At 40.0% G+C, this 13,455-nt stretch overlaps 1 protein-coding gene across 1 annotated transcript; it reads right to left on the reverse strand.

The window, feature by feature from the left end:
• Window positions 1–755: 755 nt before the first annotated feature.
• On the reverse strand, window positions 756–13,108 carry ces2b (carboxylesterase 2b; the record flags this gene model as incomplete). Its single annotated transcript, XM_084555987.1, is given in 27 exon segments — window positions 756–953; window positions 1,049–1,121; window positions 1,210–1,359; window positions 1,469–1,616; window positions 1,706–1,783; window positions 1,864–2,007; window positions 2,100–2,198; window positions 2,291–2,395; window positions 2,484–2,637; window positions 2,751–2,884; window positions 3,143–3,284; window positions 3,363–3,555; window positions 8,987–9,171; window positions 9,267–9,339; window positions 9,428–9,577; window positions 9,672–9,819; window positions 9,909–9,986; window positions 10,067–10,210; window positions 10,303–10,401; window positions 10,494–10,598; window positions 10,685–10,838; window positions 10,952–11,116; window positions 11,118–11,123; window positions 11,186–11,365; window positions 11,470–11,662; window positions 12,535–12,548; window positions 13,077–13,108. Coding segments are annotated over 27 exon segments (3,333 nt in total). The 3' UTR covers window positions 756–766.
• Between the last annotated feature and the right edge of the window lie 347 nt (window positions 13,109–13,455).

Consider the following 13,455-nt stretch of genomic DNA (forward strand, 5'->3'; position numbering starts at 1 on the left):
GTACACAGTAACTTAAGTTTGTATTTAACCCATTATGTTTTGGCTTCCTCAAAATTCCTTCATTCCACGTCACTCTAGATGTTACTAGATTTTGTCTATGGGAAATGTCTGTACACTAGAACTTGTTTCATTAGATAATACCTAATTTGCATATTTAAACATTTATAAAACTTAGTAGTTCTTAATGTTAGTAATCAGCTGGGGACTTTCATGGGGCTGTCTATGTGTTAAAAATCTCAACCAAAAAATAGTTTTTCCCATTAGAAATTTAGAAATTTAGAAATTTTCTTACATATATCTTCAAGAGCTTTTTTCCTCATACACTGAGCCAGAAATCTCTACTTCAGTAGCTGTTACATACACCCAAACGGTATTACCTTTTACAGCTGGAAGATTTTTACAGAAGGGGTTATTCACACAGTGCTCAACATTTTATTCCAAAATAACACATTGAAAGTGTGTGATTTATGGAGTGAAAGAACAAGATATCCCAAATCTCTTCTGTAAAAAACCCATAACAACAAAGCGAAACTGGAATTTTTAACTTTATCCTGTGTTCAGAAATGCTAATGGGTGCACATTTAACCAGCTAATATCTCCATTCTCATTCTTAAACATAAACTTTTTTGATAAAAATAATAATTATCTTCATGAAAATCATCAACTCTCATGGTGATCATCGTTTTTTACCATTCTCCACCTGAAGTGTGTGAAGAAACACAGGTTTTACTCTTTTTGTAAATTAATTGTGTTGGGTGTCACTGGTCTACAGCTCAACGTGCTCCACGTCCTCCTTTAGTTGTTTTCTCTTCTCTGGGATGGTCTGAGTCAGAAAGACAAACCGCTCCTTCTTCAGATGTTGACCAACAACCTGTGCCTTTAAATCGATTGCCAGGTACTTCTCTTCAGCTCCATACTTTGGCCAATGGACCAGTCCGTTCCCATTAGGAGACCTAAACACACACGTACACACACACAAGTCACTGTACAAACATGTTTCTGGTGTCTTCATGTACACGATAACTTATAATAAGGTGGTAATTCCTACCCTTTGCGAGCAAAGTTTCCCCAGTAGCTCATCATGGTTCTGGTAAACTGTTCCTCCTCTTCAGGGCATGGATCTGAAATGATAATCATCTCGTAAAACATTTTGCACTCCACAAAACACAAACACAATCCAAACATGTCTTTGGTCTATATAGCACTTACCAGACAATTTGACATGGGTAGTCGTGAAGCAAAATCCTAACACTGCAAAGACTTCATCTCCATGGTCACTCCCAACAAAGCTGGGCCTTTTGTTCTGCAGGAGCTTGGGAGAATACTGATAATGGTACAGGTATACAGCTGCACCTGCATCTAGTATACGAAACGGGGGGGGGGGTTACATTTGCTTATGAAAGTGTGTGACTGTAAATATTATATATTGATTTTTAAATACATTTGCATAATCGTGCATAAAAGGTACCTCTGTGGGCATTAGCAGTTTTAATGGCTGGAATGTTAAATAAGACATCTCCAAGCAACTCTGTAAACCCATCTCTATTTTTCACACGATCGTCACCATTTCCAGTATACTCATCTACCATCATATCCCTCACGGTGGCATCTTTAGGCTTGGGAAAGTGAGTGACACATCAGTCAAAGATACTTAAGCATGTTGAGGAACAGTAATATTGCAACATCACGCAGTGTCTTATCTTACATCAGGGTAGAATATTGACAGCATGTTTGTGACGTGTTCCCGATCTACTCCTTCTGTCCAGTCTGGAGGACTAAAGGCCTAAGGACAGATGCAGCTGCAGTTAACATTTCACATATGCAAAAAAAAGAAAACAATACAAAACTTTGATGAACACTTACATTAGCTAGTAGCCATCCTCCTTCATCGCTATTAACGCCAGTCATGAATGGTACAGTGAGGAGTTCATGTTTACTGAACAGCTCGTCCACAGGTTTTTTAAGGAAGTGTCCATCAACAGTTACGGAAAATCTCAGTGTTGCATCCTTGGGAGAATAAAATGAGTAAAAGTTGAGACAGCACGGGTAAAGGGATCTCATAGTAATGGCATGAATACGTTTTACAGTCATTATCTCACCTGCGCAGTAGCCACTATAGTTTCAGTATCAAGACTTTTCATGCAATCAGCGATGCTCTTTGTGCTCTCAAGGCTACAGCCAGATACATTTGCGACCACCTGAAGACAGATGTGAGGGATGGATTTCAGCCTTTTAGAGAAACAAATTTTGTTTGATAAAGGTGTACACCAAAAAAACGTTGAAAATTAACCTGTGTTGACGGAAGAGGATTATCGTTTAAAAACATGTCCATAGAAGCTGTGCCACTCTCTGCAATGGCATGGTGGAACAGGCCATTGGACAATGGAGAAAGAAGCTGTTGATCAGAAAGAAGCACAACATAAAACATATCTGTGAAACCAAAAAAGAAGTTTGAAGTACTTTCCCCGCAGAGTAATCCTTACCATGAGGGATACACTCATTCCACCAGCAGACTCTCCAAATATGGTAACCAAATCTGGGTCTCCTCCAAAGTTGGGAATGTGCTGCTGGACCCACCTCAGAGCTTGTACCTGGTCCAGCAGGCCAAAGTTCCCTGGCATGTGTTCATCTGCAGTGCTGGATAGAAGATGAAGCTACAGTCTGACAGGGTACATTTACACCAGAGGATACACAATAGAAAATAAGTACAACAAAAAATCATCGCAGTATGTTAACCTGCATCTGTTTACCTGAGAAAGCCCAGAAGTCCCAAGCGGTACTGGACCAGAACCACAACCACATCCTGGTAAGCAGCCAGGGCAGAGCCATCATAGACAGAAGCTGAGCCCAGTACAAAGGCCCCACCATGGATCCACACCATGACCTGGTAAAATAAAAACAAAGGACATTTTAACTTTCCAACTGAGCTCACCATGTAAGAGAATTCAATCAATCAGTCAGATTTTATTTGCATAGCACTTTTCATACAAACAAAATGTAGCACAAACCTCCCACAACGCAGACCCAAACATACACAGACACACACACAACTTAATAATCTTAATTAACACAATAAACTAATCACTACTGAACAACTAAATCACTACAGCATTACTCCAAATCTGAAGCAAAGGGTTCTTACTGGGAGCTTGGCATCGTGAGCTCTTTTTGCAGGCGTGTAGATGTTGAGGTAGAGACAGTCCTCTGAAATGTCTGGCATGTCAGCCACCAACCCACCCAGTTTATCAAGCAGATCCACCATAATTGTTTTATTTTGAATACACCTGGGAAATCATTTTTTGTAGATCATTAGGTACTGGACATAAAACCTCCAAATGTAGAATACAAAAAAAAAAACCTACATGGGTGGCTGGTGGGTGGCAAATCTTACTCCCTCCCATGCCTCTACAGGCTGAGGTGCAGCCAGTCTCAGGGAAGGGCCAATGGGTGGCTTTGCAAATGGCACTCCCAGGAATGCATGGACTCCAGTCTCCTTCCCCTTTACACTCACATACTTACCTCTCAGGCTCCCGAGCTTTGTGTGGACCTCAGGTGCTATCAGGATATCAGAACTCAGTCAGAATCATAATATATCACATCACTGGTTAGTAATTCAATTACCCAATGATAATCAGTAACAGACACATATTCTTCCAATTATGCAACACATGGTTGTAGCTTTACGTTTACACAGACAGAGGTGTGTACTAGTAGTGTAACTTTCATTTAACAGTTATTTCTGATTTGAAGTTTCGCAGTGCAAAGCTGGTTTGACATTCTAAATTATGATTAATTGCTCAGTTTCTCTGCTTTATTACTGAAATTTGATATCTTCAAGGTTTGCGAACATGGTTTGAACAAAGCAAGCAGCACAAAGAATGGGTCATTATAATGTCTCAATTTACAGATTCTAATTCAGAGACAAACCGGGCATATGTTTGTGTTCCTCGCCAAAAAAAGAGGCCCAACCTCCCCCTACCTCTGTTCTTGAATTGTCATTTGATTTCATTACTGATGCAGAGCATGTGTTGGATCAAGTTTGTAGTGGAAAAACATGGACATACAAGTTATGTACTGGTAGCTTACTGAGATACGTGTGTGACGTGAAACAACGTGAAACAAAAAATTTGAACAAGCTGTCCACTTAAAAAAAAAAGCTGCCTTGTTTTGTATAATTTTAACCACGGGTTACTCAAGGCTAGACAGCAACACTTATCTGAAATGATTGATAAGAATATCAATAACACTCGCACTCTGTTTGCTTTGGTTGATAAGCTTACAACTCCCCCAAAAGAGATAGTTTCAGAACTTTCTTCCACAGAAAAATGCAATGAATTTGCTTGCTTTTTCAATGAAAAAATCACATCTATAAGACAAAATATCGACACAAATCGTCGAAATAATAAAATGACACCATCCTTAAAACCACCTAGGAATAAATCAGCTATGATGTCAGAATTTAATACAATTGACCAAAAAACCATAGAGCACACAGTTCAGCATCTTAAACCATCGACATACTGTCTTGACACAATGCCATCTGACTTTTTTAAAACTATTGTAAGCTCTGTCCAAACAGATCTGCAGCAAATAATAAATTGCTCACTTCAATCAGGCGCGTTTCCTAAAGCCCTAAAAGTAGCTGCCATCAAACCACTCTTAAAAAAGAGAACGCTGGATGCTTCCATGTTAACCAACTACAGACCTATCTCAAATCTCCCTTTTATAGCCAAGATCATTGAGAAAGTGGTTTTTAATCAACCTAGCAACTTTTTAAACTCCAGTGGACTCTTTGATAAATTTCAATCAGGCTTTCGACCTCACCACAGTACAGAAACAGCTCTCATTAGAGTGTTGAATGATATAAGGTTGAACACTGACTCAGGCAAGGTGTCAGTTCTGGTCCTGTTGGATCTCAGTGCTGCTTTCGACACTGTAGACCACAGTATACTGCTGAACAGGTTGGAAACCTGGGCAGGACTCAGCGGAACAGTACTAGATTGGTTCAGGTCCTACTTGGAGGAGCGGAGTTATTTTGTGACCATTGGAAGCTATCAATCCGATCCAGTGGCTATGACATATGGAGTTCCTCAGGGGTCAGTTCTTGGACCCCTTCTGTTCAGCCTATATATGTTGCCTTTGGGTCAAATTCTCCAGAATTCAAATGTCAACTATCATAGTTATGCAGATGACACACAGATATATCTTGCATTGTCTCCAGATGACTGCAGTCAAATAGAGTCATTGTGTCACTGTTTAGAGAAAGTCAAAAATTGGATGAACCAAAACTTCCTGCAGTTAAATCAAGAAAAAACTGAGGTCATTGTTTTTGGCAATAAAGAGAAGAGGGTTACTGTCAGTAAACACCTTGAGTCACTGTCTCTAGAAACTAAAGACCAGGTCCGAAACCTTGGCGTGCTGATAGACTCAGATCTGACCTTTAACAGTCATATCAAATCAATCACCAAAACAGCCTTTTATCAACTTAAGAACATATCCAGAATTAAGGGCTTCATGTCGCAAACAGATCAGGAGAAGCTGATTCATGCTTTCATTTCCAATAGACTTGACTACTGTAACGGTCTTCTGACTGGACTCCCCCAAAAAAGTATCAAACAGCTGCAGCTCATCCAAAACGCTGCAGCTCGAGTTTTAACCAGAACAAAGAAATCAGAGCATATCACCGCAGTTCTTAAGTCTTTACATTGGCTCCCAGTCAGCTACAGAATAGATTTTAAAGTTCTGCCACTGGTTTACAAATCACTGAATGGTTTAGGTCCAGAATACATGAATGACATGTTAGCAATGTATAAACCCAGTCGAGCTCTGAGATCGACTGACTCAGGTCAGATAGTGGAGCACAGAGTTAAAACCAAACACGGTGAAGCAGCATTTAGCTGTTACGCTGCACACAAATGGAACAAACTACCAGCAGAGCTGAAATCAGCCCCAACTGTAAGCACTTTTAAATCTAGGTTAAAAACATTTCTTTTTTCATGTGCATATGGCTGAGCCCTTTTAAATCATTTTAAATCGTAATCTTGGATTTACACTGTAAGTCCTCTTAATCTTTTTAATATATGTATATATATAATACACTTTTCTTTTTTTTCTTTTTCTTTGTTCTTGCTTTTAACTGTGTGTTCTAATTTGTTCTGTTTTTATGTAAAGCACATTGAGTTGCCTCTTGGTATGAAATGCGCTATATAAATAAAAATGCCTTGCCTTGCCTTGCCTTGCCTATAATTGTATTTTTTAACTATTTTCTACAATTAGAAGATGAAAACGAGGGTTGATCTTATCATCCACACACAGTCATCATTATATTGCAGTAATTTACCAGCATGAGTCATTATTATAGTACACCTTTGGACCGGTGATATGTAGGTAAGAGGTAGCTAGATTAATGCCAAAATGAGAACACTGATTCCTTGACCTACATTTGAAACATATTCAAAGTAGGCAAAAAGGACGGATGTGTTATTCAGATTAACAGTGCAGTCAAATCTACATGTCTACACGTCTCATCATGTGTGAGTGTTGTTGCCAATGTAAATGTGCATATAAATGTTTTTTTCCCTTCTACTTACCTTGTAGGTCTGCACTGACACCGACAAATAAAACACAAAAAGCCACTAAAAAGAAAAGCGTTTGCTTTTCACAGGACTTCATGGTGGCCTCAGAGTGGATTACGACACTACTGGTTTCTGCAACGAGGAAGCACTGGAGAAAATGTCCCGACTCCCTCTTTTAAAGACTTCCCTTTGTAACTTTGACCGAGATACAGTGTGCACTAATATACACTGCAAGCTATTACGTAACTCCAACGCTGCTACAGCTGATGAACAACAAGCAGATTTTCTGCACTGTCACCATGCACCCCCTGGTTCACTCATCGGTCATGCCGTATATGTTTTTCGGAAGTCTGTTCACCTGTAAAGCTGTTGCTGTTTTGTTTGCACAACACAGTTTCTCCCATATCTTAACTGTAATAAGAAGGATATCAGCTCCGACTGACCTGAAGTTAAACGGGAACTACCGTTTTTATTATTTCTGACATAAAATACGATCGTTTACTCACCCATATAACTTTGGTGTTATTTGGAGTCCTTCAGAAAATATTTAGCTCCAGTGGAGCGCTGCGTACTGACGAGGGCACCGAAACGCAGCCTCTAAATAACGCATTATCTACCGCGAAACTCGTTCATTTCACCAATAATGTGTTATGATAAGCTAGTGCTATTCCCCATTGAGACAGGAGACCTGTTGGCTATTCGCGGACGTGCAGCGGTTGTTGGCCAGCTGTTCCTCTCTCTGCCTCCGCATCCTCCTTTCAACAAGCTCACCATCCGTACACTCTGGCTCAAAACGGTAAGGACATCCATCATAAACAAAGTCGTCGTCCACAACCTCAGAATCGGAAAAATATTTAGCCATGTTGCAAAAAACTAGCAGTAGGAAATTACAGGTAAACAAGCCGACCAAGGGTGCGTGAGGCTCTGAGATGACATCATCCAGGTCAGAAGTAGGTAGGTCAATCTACAGACCCGGATGATGACAAAAGATAACTCCGGACTCGACGGGGAATAGCATATAGCTTATCATAACAAAATATATATGGGCGAGTAAACAATTGTATTTTATGCCAGAAATAAGGTCCAGGTTGTAAAAAACAGTCGTTCCCCTTTAAGAGGAAATACACACTGCATGGCCAAAAAAAGTCACCACCCGGATTTAACTCGGCTAAGCAAATAGGTACGAGCCTCCTATTGAATAATTGCTGCATGGCCGATTATCTTTCAGCTGGCAACAAGTTATTTAACCCCAACTGATGCAATGAGTAGCTTCTCATTTCTTAAACAGTCATGCTGAAAGACACATCCCATCGTCATGGAAAAGACGTTAGTCTGTTTGAGAAGGGTCAAATCATTGGCATGCATCAAGCAGAGAAAACATCTATGGGGATTGCAGAAACTATAAAATTGGGTTAATAACTGTCCAACGAATTATTAAAAACTGGAAGGATAGTGGGGAACCATCGTCTTCGAGGAAGAAATGTGGTCGGAAAATAATCCTGATTGACCGTGATCAAAGAAAAACAACAGTAGAACTCAGGGCTGTTTAATAGTGAAAGTAAGAGCATTTCCACACATGCAATCATTTCATGAGAGGAGGTAAAAGATATTTTATTCCAACTTTAACAGTGTATTTACATATTTAAAGTTATGCTGCCTATGTTGGGGGTTGTGCTCATTTTACTAGATTGTGTCTATGGGAAATATCTCTAAACTAGAACTTATTTCATTAGATAATACCTCATTTGCATATTTAAACATTTATAAAACAGTACAAAAAGTATCTTAATGTAAGTAATCAGCTGGGGACTTTCATGTGTTAAAAATCTTAACCAAAAAGTTGTTTTTCCCATTAGAAATTTAGGAATTTTCTTACATATATGTCTTCAAAGAGCTTTTTTCTTCATAAACTTAGCCAGAAATCTCCACTTCAGTAACTGTTACATACACCAAAACTTTCTGGGTTTGTTACCATCTATAGCTGGAAGACTTTTACAGAAGGGGTTACTCATACAGTACTCGTCTTTCATGGCTTGATTTAAATAACATTCTATTCCTAAATAACATGTTGAAAGTGTGTTGTTGCCGGTGTTTTCTGATTTATGGAGTGAAAGAACAAGATATCTCAAATCTCTTCTGTAAAAACCGTGTAACAACAAAGCGAAACTGGAATTTGGAACTCTATCCTGTGTTCAGAAATGCTAATGGTGCACATTTAAACAGTTAATATCGCCATTCTCATTCTTAAACATAAACTTTCAGAAAACTTGTGATAGAAACAATAATTATCTTCATGAAAATCATCAACTCTCATGGTGATCATCGTTTTTTACCATTTTCCACCTGAAGTGTGTAAAGAAACACAGGTTTTACACTTTTTGTAAATTAATTGTGATGGGTGTGACTGGTCTACAGCTCGACGTGCTCCACGTCCTCCTTTGGTTGTTTCCTCTTCTCTGGGATGATCTGAGTCAGAAAGACAAACCGCTCCTTCTTCAGATGCTGACCAACAACTTGCGCCTTTAAATCGATTGCCAGGTACTTCTCTTCCGCTCCATACTTTGGCCAATGGACCAGTCCGTTCCCATTAGGAGACCTAAACACACACACATACAAACACACAAGTCACTGTACGGACACATTTCTGGTATCTTCATGTACACTAACTTATAATTAGGTGGTAATTCCTACCCTTTGCGAGCGAAGTTTCCCCAGTAGCTCATCAGGGTTCTGCTAAACTGTTCCTCCTCTTCAGGGCATGGCTCTGAAATGATAATCATCTCGTAAAACATTTTGCACTCAACAAAACACAAAGACAATCCAAATATGTGATTGGTCTATATTGCACTTACCAGACAATTTGACATGGGTAGTCATGAAGCAAAATCCTAACACTGCAAAGACTTCATCTCCATGGTCACTCCCAACAAAGCTGGGCCTTTTGTTCTGCAGGATCTTGGGAGGATACTGATAATGGTACAGGTATACAGCTGCACCTGCATCTAGTATGCGAAACAGGGGAGTTACATTGTGTGTGACAATAAATATTATATACTGATTTTTAAATAAATGTGCATAATCATGCATAAAAGGTACCTCTGTGGGCATTAGCAGTTTTAATGGCTGGAATGTTAAAAAAGACATCTCCAATCAACTCTGTAAACCCATCTCTATTTTTCACACGATCGTCACCATTTCCAGTATATTCATCTACCATCATATCCCTCAGGATGGCATCTTTAGGCTTGGGAAAGTGAGTGACACATCAGTCAAAGATGCTTAAGCATGTTGAGGAAAAGTAATATTGCAACATCACGCCGTGTCTTGTCTTACATCAGGGTAGAACATTGACAGCATGGTTGTGACGTGTTCCTGATCTATTCCTTCTGTCCAGTTTGGAGGACTAAAGGCCTAAGGACAGATGCAGCTGCAGTTAACATTTCACGTATGCACAAAAAGGAAATTAATTAGAAACTTTGATGGGCACTTACATTAGCTAGTAGCCACCCCCCTTCATCGCTGTTAACGCCAGTCATGAATGGTACAGTGAGGAGTTCATGTTTACGTAACAGCTCGTCCACATGTTTTTTCAGGAAGTGTCCATCAACAGTTATGGGAAATCTCAGTGTTGCATCCTTGAGAGAACAAAATGCGTAAAAGTTGAGACAGCACAGGTAAAGGGATCTCATAGCAACAGCATGAATCTGTTTTACAATCATTATCTCACCAGCGCAGTAGCCACTATAGTTTCAATATCAAGGCTTTTCATGCAATCAGCGATGCTCTTTGTGCTCTCAAGGCTACAGTCAGATACATTTGCGACCACCTGAAGACAGATGTGAGGGAAGGGTTTCAGCCTTTTAGAAAAACAAATGTTGTTTGATAAAGGTGTACACCAAAACAACGTTGAAAATTAACCTGTGTTGATGGAAGAGGATTTTCGTCTAAAAGCTTGTCCAAAGAAGCTGTGCCACTCTCGGCAATGGCATGGTGGAACAGGCCATTGGACAATGGAGAAAGAAGCTGTTGATCAGAAAGAAAGAAACATAAAACATATCTGTAAAACAAAAATGAAGTTTGAAGTACTTTCCCAGAAGAGCAATCCTTACCATGAGGGATACGCTTATTCCACCAGCAGACGCTCCAAATATGGTAACTAAATCTGGGTCTCCTCCAAAGTTGTGAATGTGCTGCTGGACCCACCTCAGAGCTTGTACCTGGTCCAGCAGGCCAAAGTTCCCTGGCATGTGTTCATCTGCTGTGCTGGATAGAAGATGGAGCTACAGTCTGACAGGGTACATTTACACCAGAGGATACAGAATAGAAAAGAAGTACAATAGAAAATAGTCCCAGTATGTTAACCTGCATCTGTTTACCTGAGAAAGCCCAGAAGTCCCAAGCGATACTGGACCAGAACCACAACCACATCCTGGTAAGCAGCCAGGACAGAGCCATCATAGCCAGAAGCTGAGCCCATAATAAAGCTCCCACCATGGATCCACACCATGACCTGGTAAAATAAAAACAAAGGACATTTTAACTTTCCAACTGAGCTCACCGCGTAAGAGAATTAACACAATAAACTAATCACTACTAAACAACTAAATCACTACAGCATTACTCCAAATCTGAAGCAAAGGGTTCTTACTGGGAGCTTGGCATCGTGAGCTCTCTTTGCCGGCGTGTAGATGTTGAGGTAGAGACAGTCTTCTGAAATGTCTGGCATGTCAGAAACCAACCCACCCACTTTATCAAGCAGATCCAGCATAAGTTTTTTATTTTGAATGCACCTGGGAAATCATTTATTTATTTTTTTAGATCAATAGGTACTGGACATAAAACCTCGAAATGTAGAATACAAAAATTCGAGAAAAAAAAAAAAAAAAAAACCTACATGGGTGGCTGGTGGGTGGCATCTCTTACTCCCTCCCATGCCTCTACAGGCTGAGGTGCCGTCAGTCTCAGGGAAGGGCCAACGGGTGGCTTTGCAAATGGCACTCCCAGGAATGCATGGACTCCAGTCTCCTTCCCCTTTACACTCACATACTCACCTCTCAGGCTCCCGAGCTTTGTGTGGACCTCAGGTGCTATCAGGATATCATAACTCAGTCAGAATCATAATATATCACATCACTGGTCAGTAATTCAATTACCCAATGAAAGTCAGTAACAGACACATATTCTTCCAACTATGCAACACGTGGTTGTAGCTTTACGTTTACACAGACAGAGGTGTGTTAGCGTTAGTTTCCATTCAATAACAGTTATGTTTGCAGTGCAAAGCTGGTATGATATTCTAAACTGTGAGGAATTGCTCATTTTTTCTGCTTTATTTCTGAAATTTTATATCGTTTAGTATCAAGGTTTGTGAACGCTGGTTGAACAAAGCAAGAGGCACAAAGAATGGGTCGTTATAATGTCTAAAATTACAGATTCTAACTCAGAGACAAAACAGACATATGTTTGTGCTCAGCTTACTGAGATATAACGTGTTTGAAGTTAGCAAACTAATGCACTGAATGATAATTGCACACATTTTGATTGTGTTATTATTTTAATGTGAAACAAAGGATTTGAACAAGCTGTCTACTTAGAACAAGCTGCCCTGTTTTGTATAATGCTATTTTTAACTACTGTCTACAGTTAAAAGATGAAATGGAGGGTTGATCTTATCATATCCACACACAGTCATCATTATATTGCAGTAATTTACCAGCATGAGTCATTATTAAAGTTCACCTTTGGACTGGTGATATCCAGGTAAGAGGTAGCTAGATTAATGCCAGAATGAGAACAGTAATTTCTTGACCTACACTTGAAACATATTCAGAGTAGGCAAAAAGGACGCATGTGTTATTCAGATTAACAGTACAGTCAAATCTACATGTCTACATGTCTCATCATGTGTTGTTGCCAATGTTAAATATGCAAAGAAATGTTTTTTTCCCCTCCAACTTACCTTGTAGGTCTGCACTGACACCGAGAAATAAGACACAAAAAGCCACTAAAAAGAAAAGCGTTTGCTTTTCCCCGGACTTCATGGTGGGCTCCGAGTGGATTACGACACTACTGGTCTGTGCAAAGAGGAAGTGCTGGCGAAAATGTCCCGACTCTCTCTTTTAAAAACTTCCCTGTGTAACTTTGACCGAGATACAGCGGAGGTGCACTAATATACACTGCAAGCTATGACGTAACTCCGACACTGCAACAGCTGATGAACAACAAGCAGATTTCCTGCACTGTTACCACCTCCTGGTTCACTCATCGGTCATTACATATACTTTTCCGAAGTCTGTTCACGCTTGTAACGCTGTTGCTGTATTGTTTGCACAACACTTTCTCCCAAAGTATGGGCCAGAGTATACGGCCGTATACTCTGGCTCAAAACGGTAAGGACGTCCATCATAAATAAAGTCGTCGTCCACAACCTCAGAATCGGAAAACTATTCGGCCATGTTGCAAAAAAACTAGCAGTAGCAAATTACAGGTAAACAAGCCGACCTTTGACGGTGCGTGAGGCTCTGAGATGACATCGTCCAGGTCAGAAGTTAGTAGGTCAATCTACAGACCCCGGATGATGTTAACAGCTAACTATGGACTCAACGGGGAATAGCATTAGTTTATCATAACAAAATATTGGTGAAATGAACAAGTTTCACGGCAGATAAGGCGTTATTTAGAGGCCTCATTTAGGTTTCCCAGTCACCCAGTATGGATATATGCAGCACTCCACTGAGCTATCTTCCAAAGGACTCCAAATAACACCTAATATGGGTGAGTACACGATCGTATTTTATGCCAGAAATAAGGTCCAGGTTGTAAAAAGCAGTAGTTCCCCTTTAAGAGGAAATACACACTGCATGGCCAAAAAAAGTCGCCA

This window comes from Chelon labrosus, assembly GCF_963514085.1.
Source record: "Chelon labrosus genome assembly, chromosome: 11".
Classification (NCBI taxonomy): domain Eukaryota; kingdom Metazoa; phylum Chordata; class Actinopteri; order Mugiliformes; family Mugilidae; genus Chelon; species Chelon labrosus.